This window comes from Solanum lycopersicum, chromosome 4 (genome assembly GCF_036512215.1).
Source record: "Solanum lycopersicum chromosome 4, SLM_r2.1".
NCBI lineage: Eukaryota > Viridiplantae > Streptophyta > Magnoliopsida > Solanales > Solanaceae > Solanum > Solanum lycopersicum.
This window is the reverse complement of record NC_090803.1, coordinates 40,793,421-40,819,546: the sequence shown is the minus strand read 5'-3', so window position 1 is coordinate 40,819,546 and position 26,126 is coordinate 40,793,421. Positions and strand designations below refer to the sequence as shown.

At 32.4% G+C, this 26,126-nt stretch overlaps 1 protein-coding gene across 5 annotated transcripts; it reads left to right on the top strand.

Moving 5' to 3' along the window:
* The first annotated feature begins 443 nt into the window (after positions 1 to 443).
* On the top strand, positions 444 to 19,932 carry LOC101260929 (lysine-specific demethylase JMJ26-like). Of its 5 annotated transcripts, XR_011220653.1 has the most exons (14): positions 444 to 1,517; positions 1,613 to 1,728; positions 2,033 to 2,132; positions 2,233 to 2,374; positions 2,733 to 2,796; positions 2,880 to 3,711; positions 5,549 to 5,878; positions 6,292 to 6,855; positions 9,697 to 9,769; positions 9,871 to 9,956; positions 17,975 to 18,094; positions 18,566 to 18,627; positions 19,257 to 19,571; positions 19,709 to 19,932. XR_011220653.1 is itself a non-coding variant. In XM_004237501.5 (13 exons), the coding sequence occupies exons 1-13, from the start codon at positions 750 to 752 to the stop codon at positions 19,330 to 19,332; spliced, it is 3,333 nt and encodes a 1,110-aa protein (XP_004237549.1). In that variant the 5' UTR covers positions 444 to 749; the 3' UTR covers positions 19,333 to 19,640. The 5 variants fall into 5 exon arrangements, 4 of the variants coding, with proteins under 4 accessions (XP_004237549.1, XP_025886485.1, XP_019069082.1 ...); XM_004237501.5 differs by lacking the exon at positions 19,709 to 19,932 and having other exon boundaries at positions 19,257 to 19,640; XM_019213537.3 differs by lacking the exon at positions 19,709 to 19,932 and having other exon boundaries at positions 451 to 1,517; positions 2,916 to 3,711; positions 19,257 to 19,640.
* The last annotated feature ends 6,194 nt before the right edge of the window (positions 19,933 to 26,126 follow it).

The following is a 26,126-nucleotide window of genomic DNA, read 5'->3' as shown; positions in this document are numbered from 1 at the left end:
TGTAAAATATTATAACATTTATTTATAATCACTTTGGTTAGTTTGAAAAATGGAGGAATATGACTTTAACTAAAGTTGCAGGAGTCGAAGGTCCGTGATTGGATTCTTAAAAAATATCACTCATAGTAATATTTTAGGTGTATGAGTAACGTTTTACAGTTACATGATTTGACCCCACATATGCAGGATTGATTCAGTGGCCGTGATTGGATTCTCCATAAACATACTCGTGAATAACATTTTACAAATATTACTTATAGTTACGTTATTCATTTGTTGAATCTTTAAAACAAAAATACCCTAAAATGTTATTCAAAAATATTTTTATACTAATCTTATTAAAAAAATTAAAATATATTATTTTGATAAATTAATTTAAATAATGACTTAATTTCTAAAAAAATTGAATAGAAGTATAATTTGAAAAACCGTAAAAAATAAGATGTGATTAGTGGGTGCAGTCAGCAGAGACATGTAATAGAAATCAGAATATAGAGTGCAAAAGGAAGCCGAATATGGCACAGGTATCTAGGATATGAAGAGCACGCACTTGTCAGACGAAATCGTGTGTAAGGCGGGACTTTTCGAAACTTTCCCCCCTAAATATATCCATCCACCCACAAGGTTTTTTTGTCACTCTTACCAAAACCCTAACCCCCAATCCACTGCTTTAACCCCAAACACATAACACTCTACTTACTTCTTTTTTATTCTTTCTGTGGGGAGCCAAAACGTCTATTTCGGGTATTATGGAGGAAACTATTGAGAACAAGGTAAAGTTTGATTCTTTGGAGGAAACGGAGGATGATATTCAGGTAAAGTTTGAAACTTTGGAAGAAACTGTAGAATCTATGGAGGAAACTGTTGAGTTAAAGCTTGAATCTTTGGAGGATCTTAAAGTAGTAGAAGAAGAAGGGATGGTTTTCACTGAGGTTGTTAAACCAAAAAAGAAAAGGGGGAGACCACCCAACAAAAATAAGGGAAAACTAAAATTGGAGGAAGACACAGGAAAAGAGACTTGTATTAAGAAAAACACGAATCTTGGTAGGAAAAAGAATCATGTTCAAAAAAAGAATCATGTCAATGAAAAAGAAGACGAAATTGATAGTATGAGAGAAGAGGAAAAAATTGATTTTGATAGAGTCAGTGCTACTCATAGGCCAGTGAGGTCGTCACGTAAAAAAGCTATTGAGAAGATAACTGAATTTTCTCTGCAAATGAATGAATGGGATGAAGAAGATCTTAGTGCTCATAAGAAAAGAAGGGGTCAAGGCAGGAAGAGTGGCGTCAAAACAGAAGAAGGGAATGCAGATAGTGGTCAGAAAATTGCAAGTAAAAAACGTGGAATAATGAGTTTGAAAGTGAATGGTGGAGATTCTAATAGTAAAGAGGAGGAGGGTAATGGGAGTAAAAAACATAGGGCTGAGGAACAAGACAAAGTGGAAAGATCAGAGTCTGCAAGGCAAAGCAAAGATAATGCATCAAATCCCCGTGCTAGAAAGAGGAAGGATGAGAATGTAAATAAATCTTGCTTTATTTGAAAATTTCATCATTTGATTTGTTCTTTACTAACCCCAAATGTCCTTCATTCTGAAATTCAAAACATGGGCAGGGTAATGAGATTCTATCAAATATGTGTCATCAGTGCCAGAGGAATGACAAAGGAAGGGTTGTTCGCTGCACCAGCTGTAAAACAAAGCGATACTGCATTCCTTGCATAACCACATGGTACCAGAAACTTTTATTTGGTTGTGTTTGTTTGTCCGAATAACTTACATGATATTTTAATTGTAACTTGGACTTGTAAAGACATAATGCTCTGCTTCTTCTGGCTTTATTTGAGCAGTTGGTCTCTTGATGATTTATTTCTATTGTCACCACTGATATGATGCCAACCATGACGAACATTTTAACAACTCAAAGTTTTATATGTTTAATCTATTTTGTTTAATATTGTCAACTTCAACACAAGTTTATCATTCAATCATGTAGTTTTTCTCACGAGTGCATTTTCCTTTATGATCAATAATAGGTACCCTGGAATGCCCGAGGAGGCTTTTGCAGAGTCTTGTCCTGTTTGTCGTCAAAACTGTAATTGCAAAGCATGCTTGCGTTTGGATGGGCCAATAAGGGTTGGGCTCTTTTGCTGTCCCACCCACTATAATTAAGTTACAGTCTTATTTTGGAAGTTATTACTATGTGATATGCTCTTATGTTGAATCTTTTTTGCAGGCTTTGAAGGATTCACAATGTCAGATTAGCGAAGAAGAAAAGTTTGAACATTCAAAATTCATTTTGCAAATACTTTTGCCTTTCTTGAGAAGATTTAATGCAGAGCAAGTGATGGAGAAGGAGATTGAAGCTAAGACTCGAGGTTCTATTATCTTGTTTTGAATTGATGCCACATCAATTGTTTATGTTTTTCAATTGATATGCCATATTCTTTTCATGTGCGGAAGGGCAACTGTAAGTGTGCATTTTAAGATCTGGTTAGGTAATGTCTATTGCGCAGTTAGAAAAGATAACAACATAGCCATTTTCCATATATCTGCAGTGTTGGGTTTGAATTGTCAAACAAGGAATGTCTATATGTATTAGCTATTTCTCAGATAAGAAAACATAGTTTCATGTAGTAGGTAGGGAGATACCAGCTTCTTCCAGGAAAAACTGTATGCCTATTGCATCTTCACTTGCTACCTCTTGTAACTAGAATTTCTTTTACATCTGAGCAGGGCCATCAGTGTCAGAGTTAGTGCTGAAGAAGGCGAAGTGTCAGAAGAATGAGCGGATGTACTGGTGAGCATGAAGAGCCTCTTCTTTCCATGCAAGTCCTTTAGAATAATATTCATATTAGCTAAATTGGGCAATGTTTTGTGCAGTAACAACTGCAAAACATCCATTTTTGATTTTCACAGGAACTGTTCTAGCTGTTCCTATGATCTATGCCTTACTTGTTGCCGGGAGCTTAGAGATGGTCACCTTAAGGGAGGCGATGAAGAAGTCATTGTGGAATTCGTTGACAAGGGGGTTGATTATATGCATGGTGATGTGAGGCCTGGTTCTTCATCAGATACCCGAACTTCAAGAAGGTCTAAATCTTCCAAGAAGATGGTTGAAAATGATTCGGTGGATGATGCCAGGCTTGCATTTGAAATGGAGCCTGGGGATAATGGAGGGCATCTGCAAGATAATTCTGGTGGTCCTGCTGGTGAATGGAAATCCAATGAAGATGGTAGCATCCCTTGTCCACCACAGAAGTTTGGTGGTTGTGGTAAGGGAAATTTAGATCTGAAGTGCCTGCTCAACAAGACAGAAGGTCTCTCTGAGTTGTTGGCAAGAGCTGAAGATATTGCCAAAAGATTTGAATTGGAATACATGCCTGAAATTTCTCAGGGACCATGCTGCTGTAGGAATTCAGTAAATGAAGATGATATTCAGAAAAGTAAAATGTGTAAAACAGTATCTCGTGACGGGTGTGATGACAACTATTTATACTGTCCAGCAGCTAAAGATCTTCAGCAGGAGGATTTGAAGCATTTCCAATGTCACTGGCTGAAAGGTGAGCCTGTGATTGTCCGCAATGTGCTTGAGACTGCGTCAGGGTTAAGCTGGGAGCCCATGGTTATGTGGCGAGCCTGTCGTCAGATAAAGAACTTAAACCACCCTCTTCTTTTGGATGTCGTTGCTATCAATTGCTTAGATTGGTGTGAGGTGAGTTTTAATACTTGCGAGTCGCACATTCATTGACATTTTCTCCTTTTCAAGTAATTCTACTTGTCTTGGTAATCCTTAGTTTTATTTACCATTTTGGCCTTCTTTCTAAAGCCATCAGTTGTGGATTTTTGTTCTTTGTTTGTTGAGACAATTAAACATTGCAGCTAAAATTTAACAAAATTTTACTTTCAGAATAATATCAAATATTTATTCTATCAGTACAGTACAACAGTTCTTTTTAAAAATCTTGCTTAGACTTTATATTTTTTTTTTGAAACTGGTAACTTCTTAGACTTTATATAGTAACAGACTGAAGTACCTATCAGTTTAAAGTTTATATCAATATCTAAGAACATAATGCTTAATACAATATGTATTACTATGATTTCAACCTTGTTAGTGTGTTTAGGTTAAAGCAACTTAATGATTGTGATTTGTAGAGTGGGAGTAGGTTCCAAGTATATCTTTGGATGTGCTCCTGTTGGATTATTTATCCTTTCTTAGTTACTTACCTTATTATTGATAAGCTACTTTCGCTCTATTTTGTTTTTGTTGAACTAGTTTCAAAAAAAATTTAATCGAGTACCTAATTCTACTAATTGAGGATAATGTTGCTTTTATCTGATATGTTCTTTTAAGTGCTGTGTAAATCAATAGACTGATTCATTTACATTGTCAGCCGGAGTATTGTTTAGAAGAATAACTTGATTAATGTTTGTAATAATATCAGAAGTTCTTTTTTTCATTTCAAATCTTGTGGAAAACCCCTCTAGACACATATATATGTTACCTTACAAGTGATCTACAAATAATTAAGGATGTTTGCAGCCAGATAATAAAAATCATGGCTCTTTGAGTAGAAGTGAAATCAAATTGAAACATTAATTTGTAAAATACATTTTGCTATATAGTGCACAGCTAGCAGCAATCTCAACAATTTCAGACTAAGAAGTGAAGTAGTGTGTACAATTGTTAGACCAATGCTTTATCTTTTACCATTTGTTGTTAGGAAATGGACAATTGTGTCGGTTCATGCGTATTTTTGTGTTTCTATTTTTTGTGTGCGGCATGTGTTTTTTGTTTCATTTTATTTATATATTTTTATCTTTTAATTCTAGTATTTTGAAATCAACCCAAAGTATTCATGTCTCCTTTTTCTAGAAATAATAGCTCAATGCGATTTCTCATAGACCATGTGGAATTTCAGGTTTACTGGAGCCAGTGATGTTCAATGTTTTAACAATGTTTTCTTTCTGGTTTTTTGTTTTTTATTTGTGTTATTATCTTTTAATTCTTGTAGTTTGACAAATTCATGTCACCTTCTCTTGAAAATAATAGCTCAATGTGATTGCCCAAAGACCATGTAGAATTTCAGGTTTACTGGAGCCAGTGATGTTCAATGTTTTAACAATGTTTTTCTTTCTTGTTTTTTGTTTCATTTTATTTGTGTTATTATCTTTTAATTCTTGTATTTTGACATCAATGCAAACTATTCATGTCACCTTTTCTTGAAAATAATAGCTCAATATGATTTCCCGAAGACCATGTAGAATTTCAGGTATACTGGAGCCAGTGATATGTTTTAACAATGTTTATCTTTCTCGTTTTTTGTTTCATTTTATCTGTGTTTTTATCTTTTAAGTCTTGTATTTTGACATCAACCCGAACTATTCATGTCACCTTTTCTTGAAAATAAATAATAGCCCAAAGACCAATGTTAAATGTTTTTAACAGTGATTTTCTTTCTCCATTTTAGTTTCTGACGTTAGTTATTTGCTGTTAAGTGATATTCTAGTTGTGATGGATAATTTTGTTATTTCTTGGATGACTACAGGTAGAAGTTAATATCCATCAGTTTTTTAAGGGATATTTGGAAGGTCGAACTGATAGTGCTGGTTGGCCCCAGATTCTGAAGTTGAAAGATTGGCCTCCATCTGATTTATTCGATGAGCGATTACCTCGTCATGGCGCTGAGTTTGTTAGATGCTTGCCTTTTCAGGAGTACACAAATCCACAAAATGGATTCCTAAATCTTGCTGTCAAACTGCCACCCAATTCGTTGAAGCCTGACATGGGACCAAAGACATATATTGCTTATGGAGTTCGACAGGAGCTAGGGCGTGGAGACTCTGTGACTAAGCTGCATTGTGATATGTCTGATGCGGTATACCTTGTTTTTATCCATTCTTTTGTGATGCATATTATTTTATTTTGTTTTGCATACTGTTCTCCCTTGGGTACAGTTGGGATATTTCTTGAAGAATGTGGACATTCATGCCATGCAGTTTATTTGCAACTCTGTAACTGCGATTTCATTAAGCTAATAGAAGCCGGCAAGCTGGTTCTACATGTCTTCAAAAAAGAAAAAGAAAAATGGAAGTCCTGAACATGTAATGAACTGTTGATTATTTTGTTCACCAATAAAAGATAGATTTCTTAAGTTGTTTGGTTTCCCCTGTTTATGAAGTCCTGAACATGTAATGAACTGTTGATTATTGTGTTCACCAATAAAAGATGGATTTTCTAAGTTGTTTGGTTTCCCCTGTTAAATTTATCTACTTCAAAAATGTTTTGTAGGTGAATGTGTTGACACATACTCAAGCAATAAACCTGACGCCTGAGCAGCTTTCAGTAATGGAAAAAATGAAAAAAAAACATGCTGAACAAGATAAAACTGAACTTCAGATGGCTGAGGACGAGAAAAAATGCAAAAATGAAGCATCATCTGAGTTGATTGATGACTACTGTGTGCACAGTGACAGAAGTAGCAGAAGAGATGAAGAAAAAACTGAACATTCTGAAGTTCAAAGCTTGAGTTGTGAACCAGATTGTGGCAATCCTTCAATAATTCCATCTGCTTCTTGTGTCGAACCAGAGGGAGATACTGATGTTGATTTGGTAATAAATGGTGCAATCAATTCTACTAGCTATAGTGAAGCAAGTGGAGGAATTAGAATTGATAATGATAAAAATGACGAGTGCAAAGATGACCCCGTGTTTGGAAAAAATGAAGTATTTGAGGATATGGAAGGCGGTGCACTGTGGGACATCTTTAGAAGGCAAGATGTTGCTAAGTTGGAGGAATATCTTTTGAAGCACTTCAAGGAATTCAGACATATCTACTGTTGCCCGGTCCCACAGGTATTAATAAAACTTGCTACGGTTTTTACTTCGACAAGTGCAAGGTGGTTTTTAAATTATATATGTGTGTGTGTGTGTGTATAAAAATTGGGGTGGGGGTAGTCTTGTATTGGTTGTTCACATGTATCAGAACTCTGCAACTTGACTTTGAGATATTAACGATTACCTGTAGTTAGATGAAAAGATCCTAAATATTATGCAGTTTCAGCAAGAAAGCCAAAGAGTTGGAGACTAAGTTCCTTATTAATGTGCTGAAAATATTCTTTCAGATACCTAATACTCCTAAATATCTATATTTGACTTGGCATGAAATTTAAGAAAGAAAAAAGAAGTCTATTGAATCTTGTGGTCTTAACCTTAAGATGTGTAAAATGTATCAAAGTGCCCTTTAATCTTGTAGTGTTAAACATGTCATGTGGAAAATTAGAAGTGAGTGTTGCCAAAAAAGGAATGAAACATTATTTTTGTGTCGCATGGAAAAGGAAAGTAAAACAATCAAATTAAAACAAAGGGAGTAAGAGAGTGCAACAACCAACAGCCCAGACATGCCCCTTGTTATCACCTTTTAACTGATTCATTATGTTATGTACCTGTACATAACATTGAACTACAATAACTTTTTTTTTGTTTATGCAACTTAGTAGTCTGGTAAGGGATCAGTTGGAAACCACCTCTCTACCTCTAAGGTAGAAGTAAGCTCTATGAACATTCTACCCTCCCTAGACTCCACTTTGTAGGATTTTACTTGGTATGTTGTTTTTGCAGCTTAGTAGTTTGCTTGCTCACCTTGGAGACAACATCCTATCATTTTACATCATGTGATGTTACATTTTGGGCAAGGTTTTCCAATACGGGACATCAATTTTTCTAAGATGAGACCATAATTCCAAGTCTTCCAATTTGTCTTTTAATTCTTTATAAGAGAGGGTGGGATGGTTTTGGAACTCAATCATTCAAAGTTTGGATGAGGAAACAATTTATGACATTGTTTTGATATTGGAATTTCTTAATGTGAAGTTTGGTTTTAGCCTTTATACATTTATGATGAAAATACTTTTAGTTGATCTTGATTCTTGGCTTTGTAGTAAGTGCAGATTCTTTCACGATTAAAAAAGAAAAGAGAATGTGTATCATTTCATTTTTTCCAAGGTTAAAATTTATTAATTGCCTTTTTTTGGTTGATATAAAAAAAGTCAAAAACTTCAACTTTAATTGCTTTTGTCTGGGTCATGTATGCTTAAATATGTTTATCTAAAAAAATGCTTTAATATAATTTCAAGAGGGATCCTATGATGTGATGTAATGGTCGATAAAGTGGGTACTAACCTTAAGGATTGGGGTTCAAATTTTAGTGGAGACAAACCATTAGAAGGTTTCTTCTCATTTGCTTAAGTATCGGTGGTTTAGAATGACTCAGTATGTGTTAGTGGGTGGTCGTAGGTACTCAATGGAATAATTGAGGTATGCTAAAGGTTGCTCAACACCACAATTGTTAACAACGACAACAATTATAGGACTTCAAAAGGAAGTGTTTGGCTCTATTTTTCATTTGTTGTACATAGTTTATTAGCTGAAATAGAAGACATTTTTGATGTTCTAGATTGCTTATATGCAACTTATATAGTTTTGAGCATTTGATAGATTGTAATACTCTTGAAGGGGAACTACACTTTTGTTTGTATGTATTTATTAATTTTTTAAAAACAAATCATATTGAGTGTAATTTCACAAGCCAGGTCTAGGTAGGATATAGTGTACACTTACCTTACCACTATGTCATAGAGATAGAGAGTTTGTTTCTTATAGACCCTTAACTTAAAATAAAACAAGTCCAAGAATCTAAAAAAGTGTTAGTAAAATCAGAGCAGTACTACTTACATAATAATGTGCAATTCGAGCAACTCATAATACATAATAGAAAGAATAGTAATTCAAACAAATTAATGCTTAACCGAAGCACAAAAACATAGAAAGTATGAGAATAGTGCTAATACCATCGATAAGAAAGAAGATCTAAGTACTACCACCAATTCTATCCTATAGGTAAGCGTGCAAGCAAGAGAAACAACTATCATCTTATCTTCTACCATGACTTGCGACCTCCAAACCCTCTTATCCAAATGTTATATCCTTTGTAAGCTCCAGATGTGCCATTTCCCGTCTGATCTGTCGCCCCAGTGCTTCTTTGGCCTGCCTCTATCTCTCCCGATGCCCGCTATTGCCAACCTCTCAACACCTCCTCATTGGGGCATCTACACTTCTCTTCGCATGGCTAAATCAGCTCAAGCTTGGTCCTCTCATTTTATCCATCACTGAGGCCTCACGTACCTTGTCTTAATATTTTCATTTCTAATCTTATGTCACTTAATGTGCCCATACACCCACTCCAACATTCTCATCTCCGCAACTTTCATCTTTGGACATGTGAGTTATTGACCAATCAACACTCGGTTCCATACAACATAGTTGTTCTTACCACCACTCTTTAAAATTTACTCTTTTAAGTTTTTTTTTTTTGGGGGGGGGACCACAATTATTAAAAAAATAAAACATGCTTATACATAATTACATAATTCTTTATGCTTATTGTTTTGTTATGTTTGGAGGAGAGCCTTGGAACAACTAGAGTTATTTTCATGTGACCTTAGGTCATTGTTTCGAGCCGTGTAAGTAGCCACGAATTCTTGCATTAGGTAGATTGTCTACATCACACTCTTGGGGTGCAACCCTTTTTCAGACCCTGCTAATGCTAAAGGCTTTGTGTACTGATCTCACTTCTTTCTTTAGAAAATGTTTTGCTATGTTTCCTATAACTGCCATTTTTTTGGTTTTGTAATGTAGGTTATTCACCCTATACATGATCAAACATTTTACTTGACTGAGGATCACAAAAGGAAGCTTAAGGAAGAGTATGGTTAGTGTTCACATATGAGCTCTTAAGTTTTCACTATTCAATAGTTTAAACTCTTTACTTGTTCCTTCTGACAGTTTTTATATTTATTATGTATTTTTCAGGAGTTGAGCCATGGACCTTTGTTCAAAAATTGGGAGATGCAATTTTTATACCTGCGGGCTGTCCTCATCAAGTTAGAAACTTGAAGGTGCAGTTACTCGCCAACTCTCTCTCTCTCTCTCACACACACACACACACACACATTCTTCTCTTGATTTAAGACTTCTAGTTAATATTTGAAGCTATACTAACATAAATGTTATGCAATCCCTAGAGGTTGTGAAGGTCTGAAGGATAAATTATCATGTGTAAATACTAATGTATCCTTGGTATGTATTAGGATGAACTGTTGCAATGGTATATTCAAGTATTTGATTAAATTATAGTGTGCAGGAGAACTCATTAAAACATCTTTAGGACTTAGTTGTGTCTATTTGCAAACATGCTGTGAGCTACATAATTGAGACATCTTGCAAGTTGATGTAGGTTAATTTGGTACTTATTGAAATACTGTTAAAGATTATCAGTGTAGGCTGATTTATGCTTGGTTTTAATCAACAATTCAGGATCCTAAAATCGAGAACCAAATTGAATATCAAAGTTATAAAGAAATTAATATTGAACCGAAGAACTAAAGTGATATGGTCTGGTCCGGTTTTTCAGTTTTTGGCCCACCACATACTAATAACGCTAAGTAGCCACCCCACCAAATTTCCTCTGCTTAGCATGTTGCATTTATTCTATAATCAGAAGTATAGAAATGTAACATTCATTTTGGAATGGACTGATAAAGAAATAATACCATATAAATTGCAATGGCAGAAGTACTATTCGGTCATAGTCTTGAGAACATGGCTCAAACCTATGACCTAGGTCACAAGTCTCTCAAACTGTCACTTGAACTAAGCTCGGGAAGCTTCTATTTTCCAACTATTTTTAGAGCAAACACTTTATATTAATGACTACTAAGATTTGATGCTTTTTATAAAGAAGCAAATTGTTTGGCAAACTCTTTACTTGTTGCAACCTTTTCCTCGTGAAATCAATATATTACTACTTTCATCAAAGAATTTTTTTATCACTTCTCATGTCCAGACTTTCATCAAAGAATTTTTTATCACTTCTCATGTCCAGACTTTTAGGAACTTTTTTTTTGGGTGTTCAAGATAATCTTATATACATTATATTTGTGTATAAAGGGGATCATTGGGGGGAATGGTTCAAGTATTTTATTGAACAATAGGACGGATTTGCAAATTCTTGTTGGGGGCTGGAGTGGATTATAATTGGTATACTATTAGTGCAGGATCAACTTGTGCTGCCTATGCATGGTTCATGAGATACATTATTAGGATTACTTTATTCCTCAATTGGACGTTGGAAGTACATTATCGTATAAAGCTAAAGATGTGCTTGTTGTACCTCTAAGGCTCTAACCTTGAGGGGAGAGCCATATCACTTCATTGTTTAGGTTTTCTGATTTTTAATGCTATACAAACTACAAAGGCATAATCAACCTCAAGAAATTGCTTGAGAACAAGGTTTGATTAGATTACCTCTAAGTTGGTACACTTGTACTTCACATTGAATTATCATGGTGCACTTTCTTGCCAAATCTTCTAAAAGAACCGAATGAGAAAAAACTAAATTGGATTGAACTAATTTTGGTTCGATAATGCACCGATGAGGATTTAAAAACCAAAGAATCGAAAGCCCGTCCCTATTATATTAATACTTAACCACCATTTGAAATGTATTGAGAAATAACCACTTATGCTTATAGTGCTTGATTTCAATCTTTCAAAGTGACATTCCAACAAAATGTGCTTGAGTTTGAACTCAAGGACAAAATCCTTTAGTTCTTAGTTGTAAAAGCACACATTCAAGTTCTCTTTCCTTGAGTTATTAGCTATAGAACCACAAACCTTGAGTTCTCACTTGTTGAAAAACCTTATAATATAGTTCGAGTTATTAGTCATAGGATTGCGAGCTCCACTATTTATTTCTCGAGTTCTCAATTGTAGGACCATACACTTCCATCTCTTATTTCTTGATCTTTAAGTTATAGAATGCAAACTTTAGAACTCCACTCGTTGAGTTCTCAATTGTAGAATCATGAATTATCATTTCTTTGTTCAAAGTTTTTATTCTCTATTTGAGAATGAAGTGATCAACCATCTCTTATAGACAGGTATGCCAGTTATTGTGATACTATTGTCTTTCATATACTTTTTAGTTACTTTCATATACTTTATAGTAGTAGCTAACTTTCATATACTTTGTTTTTAGTTACTACAATGATATGTTTAAAGCTTCAGCCTTCTTGAAGTATTCTTCATATGAAGTTGGTTTACTTGGCAATCACTTGATGAGAAGTTTTAACTAAAATTACAATTGTGGACGCCTAGATCTAAAAGCACGTGGATTAGATGTGACAAAGAAGTAACTTAAGCACACAAGAAGAAGTGTTGGTTTTGTGTTTAGTTTTGGGATATTTTTGTGTAAGTAATTATGAAGTGGCTAAATATTACTCCCTTTGTCCCAATTTATGTGACATCGCTTGACTTAGTACAAAGTGTAAGAAAGAACATAAGTTCTTTAAAATTTATGGTCTAATGTAATTTGTTTCTAATTAAAGGAAGGAGCTATCTATCGGAGATGTTGGAAAGAATGGGCTTCGAGAAGAAACGGTTTAGATGGATAAAATATTGTATTTCAACTATCAAGTTAATTGAGCACCTGTAGGGTTTTTCAAGGCAAGGTGACCTTTTGTCACCTTTTCTGTTTTTAATCACTATGGAGGGGTTGAGTAGTATGATCAAAATATCCAACACCAAAGCTCGGGTGAAAGGTTTTGGTGTTACCAGAGAGGGTAGTGACAGTTTGGAGGTGACACACTTACAATATGGCAATGATACCCTAATGTTTTGTGATGTTGATGAACAACAAACTGAAATATCTAAGAGTTACATTGATTCTATTTAAAGGAATGTCTCAACTTCATATCAATTGGAAGAAGAGCTTAGTGTATCTAATAAACGAAGTCACAAATATGAACTGCCTGGTTGCACTATTTAGTGGGGAAATTGGTACCCTGCCAACAATGGCAACATACTTGGTTCTTGGTGGCTAATCCAACTCTATTGATATGATATATGGAATGGTGTGTTGGAGAAGTAGAAAAGAATTAGTTTAGATGGAATACTCAATATTGTCCTTGGAAGGTCAGCTCAGTCTTAGATTCCTTGCCAAGTTACATAATGTCCCTGTTCTCAATATCAACAAGAGTTACCAAAGAGACTAGACAATATTTGGGAATTCCTATGGCATGACAACAAGGTGAGGAAAGGCTTCCATCTGGTGAAGTGGAAAGTAGTGATAACTAGCAAGCAGGTACGTGGTACGAGGATAAATGACTTGTAGATGTAGAGTTAAGCTCTCAAAATAAAGTGGTTGTGGAAGTTTGCCAATGATAATCAAACGCTATGGGAAAGGGTAATAAGTGCCAAATATGAGGGGGAAGCTATGCGGATTACCAAAGAAGTGCCTACACCTTATGGAGTGAATCTGGAGATCAATAAGAAGCATGTGGGATGAAGTTAAGAGCAATGCAAAGATCAAATTAGTAGATTCTTGCAAGACAAGATTTTGGAAAGTTGAATGACATGAAAAAGGAAATTTGGAAGTACGTTTACTTGACATATACAATTTAGTTCTATAACAACAAAATACCTTAATAGAGCTATGGACAAATCTGGAGCGGAGCTTTAATTTCAGAAGACAATTCAATGACTGGAAATTGAAAGAGTGGCAAAATTTTTCAACAATGTGGAAGATTTCTATGGGCTACAGATAGGGGAAGATGTGGTGGAAGGAAAATAACAGAGTGGAATTCAAAGTTAACTCAGCCTATGAGTTGATGCATCAGACAAACCCACAAACATACAGTTGGCCATGGAAACAAATATGGAGAAACAAAATACCTCGTAAAATTGCATGCTTCCTATGGTTGTTGTCCAAAGAAGTTGCTTCGACTCAAGATAACTTGATGAAAAGAGGGATAACCTTATGCTTTATATGTTCCCTTTGTGGGGAGACACTAGCGACAATGAACCATTTGTTCTAAGTTTACCCAACAACTATGTAGGGTTTATTTGAACCTCGAAGGCATCTCCTAGACCATGCCCAGGAAAGTCTTAGGAGTTTTAAAGAGTTGGGAGGCAGCAAGAGTGATTGCAAAGGATAGAAATGGATGGAGAATTGTTCCCATTAGTGTATGGTGGACTATTTCGAAAGAAAGGAACTCAAGGTGTTTTAAGAGCACGGAGAATAATTTCTAGAAGGTCAAGTAAAACTACATTTTATTGTTATGTTTTTGGTGTAATCAATTATACTCCAACGGCACTGTAACTGTAATTGATGTCTTAGACTTGTTATAGAATAAACAATGGAAGGGGAGACATTTGTGCTATTGTATTAGTACAACACGTGTACTATTTTTTGATGTAATACAATATTACCTACTTCAAGAAAAAAGTGACATTCTTTGTAGGACAAACTAAAAAGAAAAACGTGCTACTTAAATCGGGACAAAGGGAGTAATTGGTTTTGAGATGATGGCTATTTTTTAGATAGTAGTGTACCTCCCTTTAAACAAAGCTTCTCCACATTGGACATTTGCTTTGGATGTAGATAAAGGGAATGGATAAGTGTTGCTTATGCAATGAAGAATTTTCATAGACCAAAGGATGTAACATAAGGGGGAAGTTGTCCAAGTTGCCACTTCTAATATTGCCGTCTCCATATTTGTAGGAACACCTAAAGCTTTAGAATGTACAACCTGCTAATCTAGTAGAACCCATAATTTTTTAGTGAAATACTAAATCATATCTACATTGCCTATGAGGAGCCTTTGTATGTCGAGGGATCCAAATGCTAGCTAAATACTTTCCTCAAATGTTCAAATGTAAAATATCACCATTATTCACTTCAATTTCACGAAGAACTTCACATATGATCCTTTAAATTTATATTATAGTGCCAAAATCACTTAACTACCTTTCGTAGTAAGAAGTCTCTAATTTTTACATACGTATCAAGAAATTGTGACATCAGAGCAGTGTTGTATGACTCTTTGGTTATAAATTATATTTTAGTAACTTTTGTGATGCTCAAGTAAAGTTGAAATAGTTTAGTAATGTTTGTGCGATAAAGTTAAAGTTTACTGCACTTCAATTTCATCGTAATTTCTTATTTCATTCACAACCTTCTGGCGTATACTCAAGACATACTTTAAATCGTAATTCACCATCAACTTATCTTACATTATTCATTAAATGGGAATGACAATTAAAACTTTTTTGAAGTAAGATACATTTTTAGAAAATAAAATGACTTGGGAACATTGTGTAAAATTTTTAAACTTAAATTAACCATAGAAAAGGGCTTAAAATGTGATACAATTTTCTTAAAACCCTATTAAAAAAGGTTACTTATTCAAGTTTTTCAAATCCTTTACCAAACAGATTCACAAATGAGTTAAAAAATGAGAAAATTAAATGAAAACTAAAACGTCAAATAACAATTGGTTGTTTTTATTTACTAAGCATGTGATTGTAAATAGTTTGAATCTTACTGAGACAATTAGTTGTTTTGTTTTGTTTTAAAAGTACTTTTGATAAAATTTGTTTCCTTTTATGTCTCAAAAAATGATTTGTGGATGAAAACTTTTGAACTCTCAAAAGTATATGCAGGACACATGGCTTTTCTGGTTCAGAATTTAGGTTAAGAGGAATTTCTTTTTTATATGTGTTTTTTTAGGAGGATCATTTTTGAAATGTAGGGTTTATTATGACTTTATTCTAAAGAAGAGTAGAGAAATTTAGAATTGGGTACTATGACTAAATTTTAGAGAAGCGGATAGAAATCTACAATCCCTAGACATTTAATACCACAAATGCACATTTAGAAAATAACAAATGCACATATGCTATAAGCAAGACACGAATTGGTGAAGTTTACTGTTGGTGTTACATTAGTTGTGTCTATTTGTGAAATGTCAAGGATACACTTCGTTTTCTTTTGGAATATTTTGGTTACCTACTCTGACAATTGAAGTTATTTGTTTTGTTAGTTTTCTTGTTTGTAAGTGCTGTGGAGTATCCAACGCTTGTTGCTTTTCAGTGGAGTTTTGAGATGTGCTATATTGATGTTTGTAAAGGAACATATGACGGGAAACAACTATATAGCTTGGCTCAAGCATGATTGTTATAATATGTTCTGATTTTAAGATATCCTTGCAACATTTGAATCTTTCTTCTGTAAGGGTATATTATTGCTGTCGATGCAAGCTAATATCAGTTTATTTTGGCTGTTCAACTAGTACAATATCATTGGTCTGTTAAGGCTTGCATCTGATAGAATTCTGTTTAGGTGGTTTTTAAAATTGAAAGATAGACAGGTTGGGCATAAAAAATGGATTTGATGTATTATTTGTTGCTTTGCAGCAACAATCATTAAAAAGTTTTGCATAGTGGCATCCTAGGAAGGTGAGTGTCTGTGGTGCTTGTAACTTTTTCTACAGAATGTGAAGTTAATTCTGGGTGGTGAGCCAGTCTTAGTTGGTGCTCGAATTAACTGGTTGCTCTTTTGGGCACTTCCAAACTATTCAAATTGTACGGACTGAAATGAGTGGGGCCAACTCAAAGATGACAACTCTTATGGATTTTGAAGCATCAAGTGTACTGTCACAATGTTAAGATTCTTTTGTTTGTATTGGAGTGGTTGAAAAAATGAATATTACTTTTCAATTTATGGGAAAAAAATAAATTCTTTTGAAACTTATGGTCTAAAGACTAAAACAAGCTGTACATAAAATAGGGTGTTTAAAGTTGCAATTTTTTCTAATATAGAAATGCACTAATTATGTTAATAATGCCGCATAAACTGAAACAAAGGATCTTCTCTTACTTCTATTTTAGGTTGGTAGTTATATGTTTAGTTTTGCATTCTAATTCGTTAGTTATGTCTTTTATATGAGTTCCACTTTAGCCTTAGTTGGACGCTTCGCCTCTCCTTGGAGGTGAATTGGTAACATTGTAAACATCATGAAGGGCCTTTAGACTCTTGTTTGGAGAGTGATTGTAAGCAGTACTTATAGTTGACTCTTCTTTAGTTCTCTCCTAAAAATATTGACACCTTTCAACTGTTTTTATTGACATTACTTGTTGGGCCTCACATGATATAAAAGCTGATAGTTTATTAGAAGAGTCAGATGAAGGAACATGGTACTATTATAATTTTTCAGTTGATTGTTGGTAATATAAGTGATTTGGTAGTTTTGTATATTTGGTTTGTGTTATATGTCTATTTTTGTTTCAAAACTCCTTGTACATCAACTGTAGTAATGATGTTTATGCAAATCTTTTGGAAAAATATCAGTAATTACACAAGTAAAATAAGTAAAACAGGATATGCAAAAGCTAGTGAGGGAATTCAAATAAAAAAAGTTCAAATTAGTTTGTCTATTTTTTTTTCTGAACTTCGTGTTCATCGACAGAAGAAGTATTGATATTTATGCCATTGTTATGGGAAGAAATAGTAAATACACAAGTAAAACAAGATAGGTGAAAGCTAGTGAGGAAATTTAAATTAAAAAAAATTAAATTAGTTTTTTGAAATTGATCTGTGTTTTTACATCATGTCACCTGGTTCAGGATGTTTTAATTTTTCATGTCTATGCGATAGTTGTTTTTAAGTTATATTTTCCGGCATTACGTCTTTTTGGTATGTGCATTTTTTTCTTAATTTGTCTTTATCCATGAAAACATGCCTTTCAATCTTGTTTTAGCCATTTCTGTGCTTTTCACCTTTGACAATGTGGTGCTCTATATTAGTAACATTTATCAATACTCTTTCTAGCTGCATTTGTATTCTTTTCAAAATGCTGGGTATGCTCATCAATTCATTGACAAAGTAGGACTTCTGTTAAGTAGTTTCTGCTGATTGTTTTAATCTTTATCTGAGTGAAATACTTCAATATATTTACTGTCTTTGTCTGGTTGGTAGTATTTACTTCACTATGCTGTTGGATACTTGGACTGACACTGTGTAACAAATTTAAAAACTTGATGTTGACTTAAAAGTACTTCCATCTTTGTGCAACAGTCCTGTATTAAGGTTGCTCTTGACTTTGTGTCTCCCGAAAATCTTCATGAGTGCATCCGTCTGACTGAAGAGTTCCGCACTCTTCCCCAAAATCACAGAGCCAAGGAAGACAAGTTGGAGGTATATCTAATTGTATAAGGAGTTTGGGTTCTTTGCTTCTATTTGTTCCGGAGTGCTTATAGTATTTTCTTAAGGGATGATTATGGTAGTTTGGTTTTATGGTCATTGGTGTTTTTTGAAGGGATGATTATGGTAGATTGGCTTTCTTTAGCTTTCTAGAATTTGGATGTTTTATACTGTTAAAAAGTGACAATGAGTTGAATCCTGCATTTGAGGAGAAGGTTTGAACCAGATGAATATAGCACTAATCTTATCATTAATTGTTTGTTGATATATGGCCATATTTTAATTATGAGAACTGTTTTGATCTGTTTTTATTTGTTCATGTGGGATGTCTTTGGATAGTAAGTTACTTGGCTTATTGGTCTCTGAGTAGCATTTCTTTTCTCAAAAAAATGTGGATCGTCTTTTGAATATTTTGCATTTTTTTTTTGTGTTGAGGTTTTCTTGGTTGTTGCTTAATTGTGACAGGTTAAGAAAATGAGCATTTGTGCAGTGAGAGATGCGGTAATTGAATTGGAAAAACTTTCAAAGTAGGTCTCATCAACTCCAGCTTCTCCCGTCTCTGTTCACCTCTAATAACCCTGTTTCTGTGAACTTTTCCCATATTTTGTGGTTCGGTACTTCTCATTATTTTTCTATAGTAAAGTAATCTACATGTAAATATTATTTCTTGGTGATGAAATATTCAAGTATGGGCTGGCCGACTATCCAGCAGCTGGATAGTTTCTCAAGTGAGTTCATATCATGAAATCAAATGCCCTGTCAACCACATTCCGATTTCTAAGCTAAATCTAGGCTCTGTTCTTTGTTATTCATCATGTCTTTAAACTTTTGTCGGAAGAACTATATCTTCAGTTTCACGGGTATAACTGTGGAGTTTTAGTTCTTGCTCACAGAATAAAAAATGTTGTCTTGCTTCCAAGCTAAAACTTTTAGATTTCAATGATCATTAACTGTGACAATTAGTGGCAGAGCTAGGAATTTTACCGAAGTATCACAATATTAAGAAAGTAGACACAAGTGGAAAATAAGATTAGTTAACATTGTATAAAGACTTGAAACTAAACATAGCGAATTACTGTAATCTTCCCTGTAGGTATCATATTTTTGTGTTAGATATCATGGTGCATTATGACTAATTTTGTACCTTGATTTATAGGGAATCAACTGGCAATAATGAGAAAAAAAGGCATACAATTATGGATGACGATAGAGAACATTCAGGAGATGATTAGAATGGGATTCGCCAGGATTTTGAAGAGACAGATTCAGCAGAACATTTCAGTAGCTCAAAGGAGGATTTTGAAATGAATTGACAAAGGCTCTAATTGTGAAGTCACATTTTGGATTTTGAATGAATATATAGGATTATCCAAGTTTTTGGCTGTATTCTATATCATTTTTTGTTCAGTTTCTGGGGCCATTTCTGTGCATCTTTTTGTCTAGCTGGTACATGGATGGTAACACAAATAGTGTAAGCTTGTTGTTCACTGACTTAATACCTCCTTCAATGTAATATATAATGTCATTCATTACTCTTTTAGTAGCGTGCTCTTTGAAACGGGTTGAGTAGACGTCTATCCCCTTTGACTATTGCTGCGTTCGTTTCAGGTAGAGCGGAACACTTGGGTATTAGGCTTCGTTTCCGGCTTCAAATTAGTGGTATACATATATGATTGGAAATATCTGGGATACTGGGGGTGTGAACTTGAATTGTTTTGCTATTGATTTAATGGTCTTATGAAGGCTTATGTGATTGTGGTAAATTTTTTTTTACATGTAATGGTAAGCATGGTTTGATTTATGAAAATGTCATATCACTTGCTGGTGGGCTATATGTATGTGACCAGCACATGTTTAGGCCAAGGTTGTCGTTTTGTGGATAGCGCGATTAAGAAAATATTTATTATTTAAAGTAATATAATTTTTTTAAACCATAACAAGGTTTTTTGTTGGGTACAATTCAGGGATTTATACAATTAAAAATTCTGATTTATACGACTCAGGGAGTTGCACAAATTTTGAGCGAATTTACAAATTAAACAAATAACAAGATTTGAAGATATTATGGTTGGGAGTCACAATTTTCCAAAGTTCTATAGCATTTTAATATTTTGTTCCCTGCCCAAAGAATTTTATGATCAAAAGGTTGTTGCATACTTGCATTCTTCATTTATGGTTCTTGTTCAATTTAGATGAATTTTGATTCAAGATCAGATGCATTTTCGGTAAAACTCACCGATGCAGAAAGTGAAACTTCAATTTTTTTGGAATTTGATTGAAATTTCTCGTCGAGGTTTAAAGATTTGAAAACTATATTAAAGTTATGAATTCAACAATTGTTATCTAGAACATACATAATATTCCGAAGACATAAACTTATTTAAATAGTACTTTAGTGTCTAAATTCAAGAATAATATTTTATTTGAATATAGACCCACTTATAATACGTATTGTAGATAAGGAGTAGACATAAATATCGAAAAATTGAATTGAATCAAACTAATTTGGCTCTTCGATTTATCGCAATGATGTCGATCGGTGTTGTTTTTCAAAAGTTTGATTCTTCTGTTCGGACTCGATATAAGGGTCTTAGAACTTTGGTGCATCAAAGAATCGAATTTTTATTAGAAAATGTATATATCTAGATCTATATCTATCTATCTTTACTACCTTAAAAACATGAACTCTCAAACTTAAATGTTAAATTACTATAATACCTTAATTAAAAATATTCAATTTATTTTATTTATCATATTATATTAAAAATAAGTACCTTTTCACATTAGGTTGTGACTTTTTCAATGAGTTGTGACTTTTTTGAGGGGTTGCGTCATTTTAGATGAGTTTGACTTATTTTTGAAGGGTTGTGCATTTTCTGATGAGTTGTGACTTTTTCAAAGAGTAGTGCATTTTCTGATTTATGACTTTTTCGATGAGCAATGACTTTTCTAAAGGTAGTGACTTTTCTGTTAAGATACCTATTCATATTACTATTTCATAACTACATATAGAGGGATTTCCTCTCACTTTAATCTACATCTTTTGCTCTTCTTAAAAGTTTTCGGATGTTATTTGCAACAGTTGATTAAGTTTAAAATTCAATTAAATTCAAGATAACACATTAGAAAGAATTAGTGAATACGTTGTAGAAAATCATTCATTAATTCACACTCATATTTTTCTTTTTCATCGGATACATACTTCTGTATCATCTATATCCTTTTTAAATGTTAATATCCTTTTAATTAAGGGATATTGCACAAGTACCCCTCAACCTATGCCCGAAATCCTAGAGACACACTTATATTATACTAAGGTCCTATTACCCCCCTGAACTTATTTTATTAATAATTTTTTACCCCTTTTCGGCCTACGTAACACTATCTTGTGGTCCAACGTTGGTTGACTTTTTTTCCTTCCAAGTTAGTGCCACGTAGGCCGAAAAGGGGTAGCAAATTACTTATAAAATAAGTTCATGGGGTAATAAGATCTTAGTATAGTATAAGTGTGTCTCTAAGATTTCGGGCATAGGTTGAGGGGGTACTTGTGCATTTTTCCTTTAATTACCGTACATATTTAATTTATTAAAGAAAGGACTTATTTACTACGAATAGTTACAACAATTTCAACCTTTAGATTTCTTCGGTCATAAATCACAACCATTCACTTCTTATAAATTCGATCTTTTTCTTTGATGACTTGACATTGTTTAAAATTTCATAAATGATTCATTCGCAATCTACTAATGTGATTTGCCGAAGTTCTTGTAAAATTTAGTTTTGACTCTCTATTAAATAAGAAAAAAACCCAGAGAAATGTGCAATTTATTGTGAACTTTGTTTCACACGAACTTTAATATATAGTTCTTGAAAAGTTTCATTTCTTTTTCTTGTTTTGTTTCTTCAACTAATTCTTTTTATATTTTTATTCGAGAGAAAATTTAATAATTAGTGTTCACATGATAAGTGTACTATGACGACTACACACATTGCGGATTATTTTTCTAATAAAATTAATAGATTAAGTTGTCGTAGAAATAATAACAATAAACAAATACAAAAAAAAAACACGTGATCTTTGTTTTTTCATTTTTTATTCTTTTACCCTCGAGCGAAAGAGTTTCTTGCTAATCTTTCTAAAATAGCGGACATCAACGCAGTCCATTGAAATGTTAAGTCCACTATTTTAAAAATAGATTTCTGCTTTTACTTATAATATTATAATATAACCATGATAATTAATAGAGTAGCTTTTAATATATATATATATATATATATATATATATATATATATATATATATATATATATATATATATATATCATATATTATTATAAGCATGAAGTTCAAAACTTAAAAGTTGAATTACCATTCTGCCCCTCTTATAAATTAAAACTTATATAATTTATATATATAATCTTCTTATTCTCATTTCATAATTTTGACCTTTCAAATTTCTAACATAAATGTAAATAAAAATAAAAATAAGTAATTATCAAGAAATTAAAGTAGATTCATGTATCTTTAAAATAAATTTTGTTCTACATTTTATTAAAATAAAAAAGATTAAAAAAAAACTTTTAAACAGAAAACCATTCATTTTCTGCATTGAATTTGAATGTAGAAATTGTTCCATCTTCCCATAATTATTAAATGTTTGAATTAGTTAGTTATCACCTATATTTATTTCAATTTTAATGTTTTATCTCTTCCATCTTCCATGTTAGTAATAGTTTTTTCATATTCTTCACAAAATTTTATAAATTTGCAAAATATATACATTGATCAATCAAATTATCACTCAAACATTTAATTTCTTGACAGAAAACAATGTTAGAAAAGCAATCATAAGACAATTTTATATATTTGTTTCTTCAAGCATATATAATTGCCCTTCTCCTTCACTTCTCAGTAATTCTTTTAGATTTATAAACCTTTTTATAAGTGTCAATTTTGATGCCGAATTGATCCTTTTCCTAGCAAGTCGTTCCAGGTATGAAAAAGTTGGTGCAAAAAATATCCTCTTTGGGTTTTGATAATTGTATAAAACTTTATTTGGGTATTAGAAATATGCCGATTGTACTCCCATAATTTATGTATTAATATATGTTAATTATTTTTGGATTTATATGATACTTCTTTTAGGATGGGTTGTAATAATAATTGTGTCCTATACATTTTTACTAATATTTCTTGCAATTGTCTTGCTGAAAATTCCTTCATTTTTTCCTTTTGTATAAATTAATCATATATTTTTCTCGCTTTGTATATTTTGATAAATAGGTTTGTTGAGTTGCAATTATTTGGGTCTTTTGATAGGCTAATCTCTTAATTATATGTCATGCGTTTTTTTTTTTGTAATTCTGCTTCTTCAGTAGAGAAGATGTGGGATTAAATTATGAATTAGAAATTCTTTATAGTAGTGTTTCATATGCTTTTAAGTATGTCGTGCGAAGGATGATGGCTCAAAAATTGTATTTAGAAAGTTATACTATAAAGTAAAGTCATAAGTTTTACATCGACTTTGTTGTTTATGTGATACAAATAATTAATAAATAAGAGTAAACAAAATAATTAATAAATAAGATTAAAATTTCAATAAGTGAAGCAAGTTGTTGTTGATACTCTTCTCTTTAAGGACTATGTAGTATAGCTTCTCATGTTAAATTTTTTATTTCATCTTGTTTGACTTGTGCAAATTAGGTATGCTAAGTTTCATTATGCTTTTAAGTGACTTGTACAAATTAGGTATGCTAAGTTTCATTATGCTTTTAAGTGTAAACTTGGATATCATTTTACCTCTATGCTAAATTAAATATCTAACTAATTAAATAGTAAACAATATCATATATATTATACTAAATACTAAAAGTGAAAAGATGTTAAAAGTAAAAAATTGAATAGACTTTTAATTGTAATAAAATGAGAAAAACATTAACAAAGATGAAAGATCAAATATCAACACTTCTCATTTAATTTCTACAAATTAAATTTTAAAACTTCATCTTCCATTCTCTCATATTGAATGAAGGGAAAAATTGGTCTGCAAACTATAAATTATGCATTCGGTAATATCTTATAAATCATAAGAAATGGTAGTATTCAATTATTAATTTCAAAATCTTTTCTTTTATTTGATTCAATCTTCATATGTGTTTTAAAAATATTTAGTTGAGTTTGTTTCATTTTTCCTTCTTTCAGTTTTAGTGGCATCATATAAATCATAAATATAGGACAAGATATAGTGTATAACTATAATTATATGTGATAATTCAATGATTAACTATATTTGGTAAGATTCTCTTATTTCTTTAGAACATTTTTTATGTTCTACAATATCAATTTCTAAACTTTTAAAATTTGTTGATTGCGTGAAAAATATGATATGCATACATTATTATTTGGAATAAACGTGCAACGCACGTTTCTGAAAACTAGTATATATATATATATATATATATATATATATATATGTAAGTAAAACTGAACGAAGAAAGTAAAGTGTTAGTGATAAGAGATTCAATCAAATGGAGCACTAGAGTGAATACATAGCATGAACATATATATTCATCTTCCTTCTTCATTGGCTATGAATTATGTTCCATATATTTTTTTCTAATTTTTCTATATGTACATTGATTATAATTTTTTTTGTACGAATTTTTTGTTATTTTGCATTCATTTTACTCTAAGAAAAGTTATGTCGCAACTTGCAAGATATATTTTTTGTTAGCTATATAAAATCAAATAACAAAGTAATGATTGATCATAAAATTATCTTAGAATCAAATTAAAGATTTTATAATTTATACTTTGCATTTTATTTACATTTTATTCATTATATATAAAGTTTAATCTTTTATATCATGATACAACTTCCATAATATAGTAAATACTTGATACTTTCACTAGACAACAACTATATGATATGTATGCAATAGAAAAAAGGAGAAGACTACAATTCTGCAAAGATAAGTTAGAAATTTTAAGAAATAAAATATTTTTTCACCATAGGTGATGTTTTTCATATAATAACATTAAATAATTATAAAATATTTGGAAAATGGTTTGAAAAGTACTCCAATTTTAGCCGAAATTGATGTTATGATACCAAACTTTATGGAGGATCTTTTAATCCCCATGCACTATTTAATAGTGTATTTTAAAGGTATATATGTGCCCACGTGGACACACTACTATTTATAATTATGAAATATTTATGATGTCCACGTGGACACATATATACCTTCAAAAGACACACTATTAAGTAGTGTGTGTGGGGTGGGGGGTGGGGTGGGGTGGATAAAAGGTCCTTTCCAATGTTTACTACACACACACACACACCCACACACACGCACGCACGCACGCACGCACGCACGCACGCACGCACGCACACACGCTCTCTCTATGATAGTCTTACTCAAGATTAATTGAGTAAAAATATTTTCTACAAAATATATATTACGTATAAAGATAAACTATTGAAATATTTATGGTAATTGTTATTAGTGTCATTCACATAATCAATTTCAAGCATGAATATTTAAGAGAATTTTACTTAAATGGTATCCATCATTTATGGTCATAACATTAAGAGGAAACACTACTTTGATGACGTTTTTTATATTGATATTTTTCTATTTTATTGGTTAAATTTGTTTACAAAATTTAGTGAAGTAGATAATAATACTATTAAAGATGTCACTTCCTGTTAGGTTATTAGCATTTTAATATTAATATTTAACATGTTAAATTGCTTTATTTTGGAGTTATAAGAATGAACATTGGAATGGATGACTTCTACATCATCCATTAGAATTGGTTATCCATCACTTTATTTCATTCTTAATACCTCCATTACTCTTTGTAACCTATGTAACTCCTATTGTAACCTATATAACTCCTAAAGCCATTATCTTCACTATTTACTACCTCCATTATCTTCCTATTCATTGCTAGGAAGACTTCTTGTAGTATAAATAGTGGTGGTCTTCATTTGGTTTATACACACAATTCATAAGAGAAA

Coding starts and splice junctions, on each gene's coding strand:
- LOC101260929 (XM_004237501.5), top strand. CDS start 750: ATGGAGGAAACTATTGAGAACAAGGTAAAGTTTGATTCTTTGGAGGAA. Junction 1,729..2,032: donor ATTCCTTGCATAACCACATG/GTACCAGAAACT, acceptor GATCAATAATAG/GTACCCTGGAATGCCCGAGG. Junction 2,375..2,732: donor GATTGAAGCTAAGACTCGAG/GTTCTATTATCT, acceptor ACATCTGAGCAG/GGCCATCAGTGTCAGAGTTA.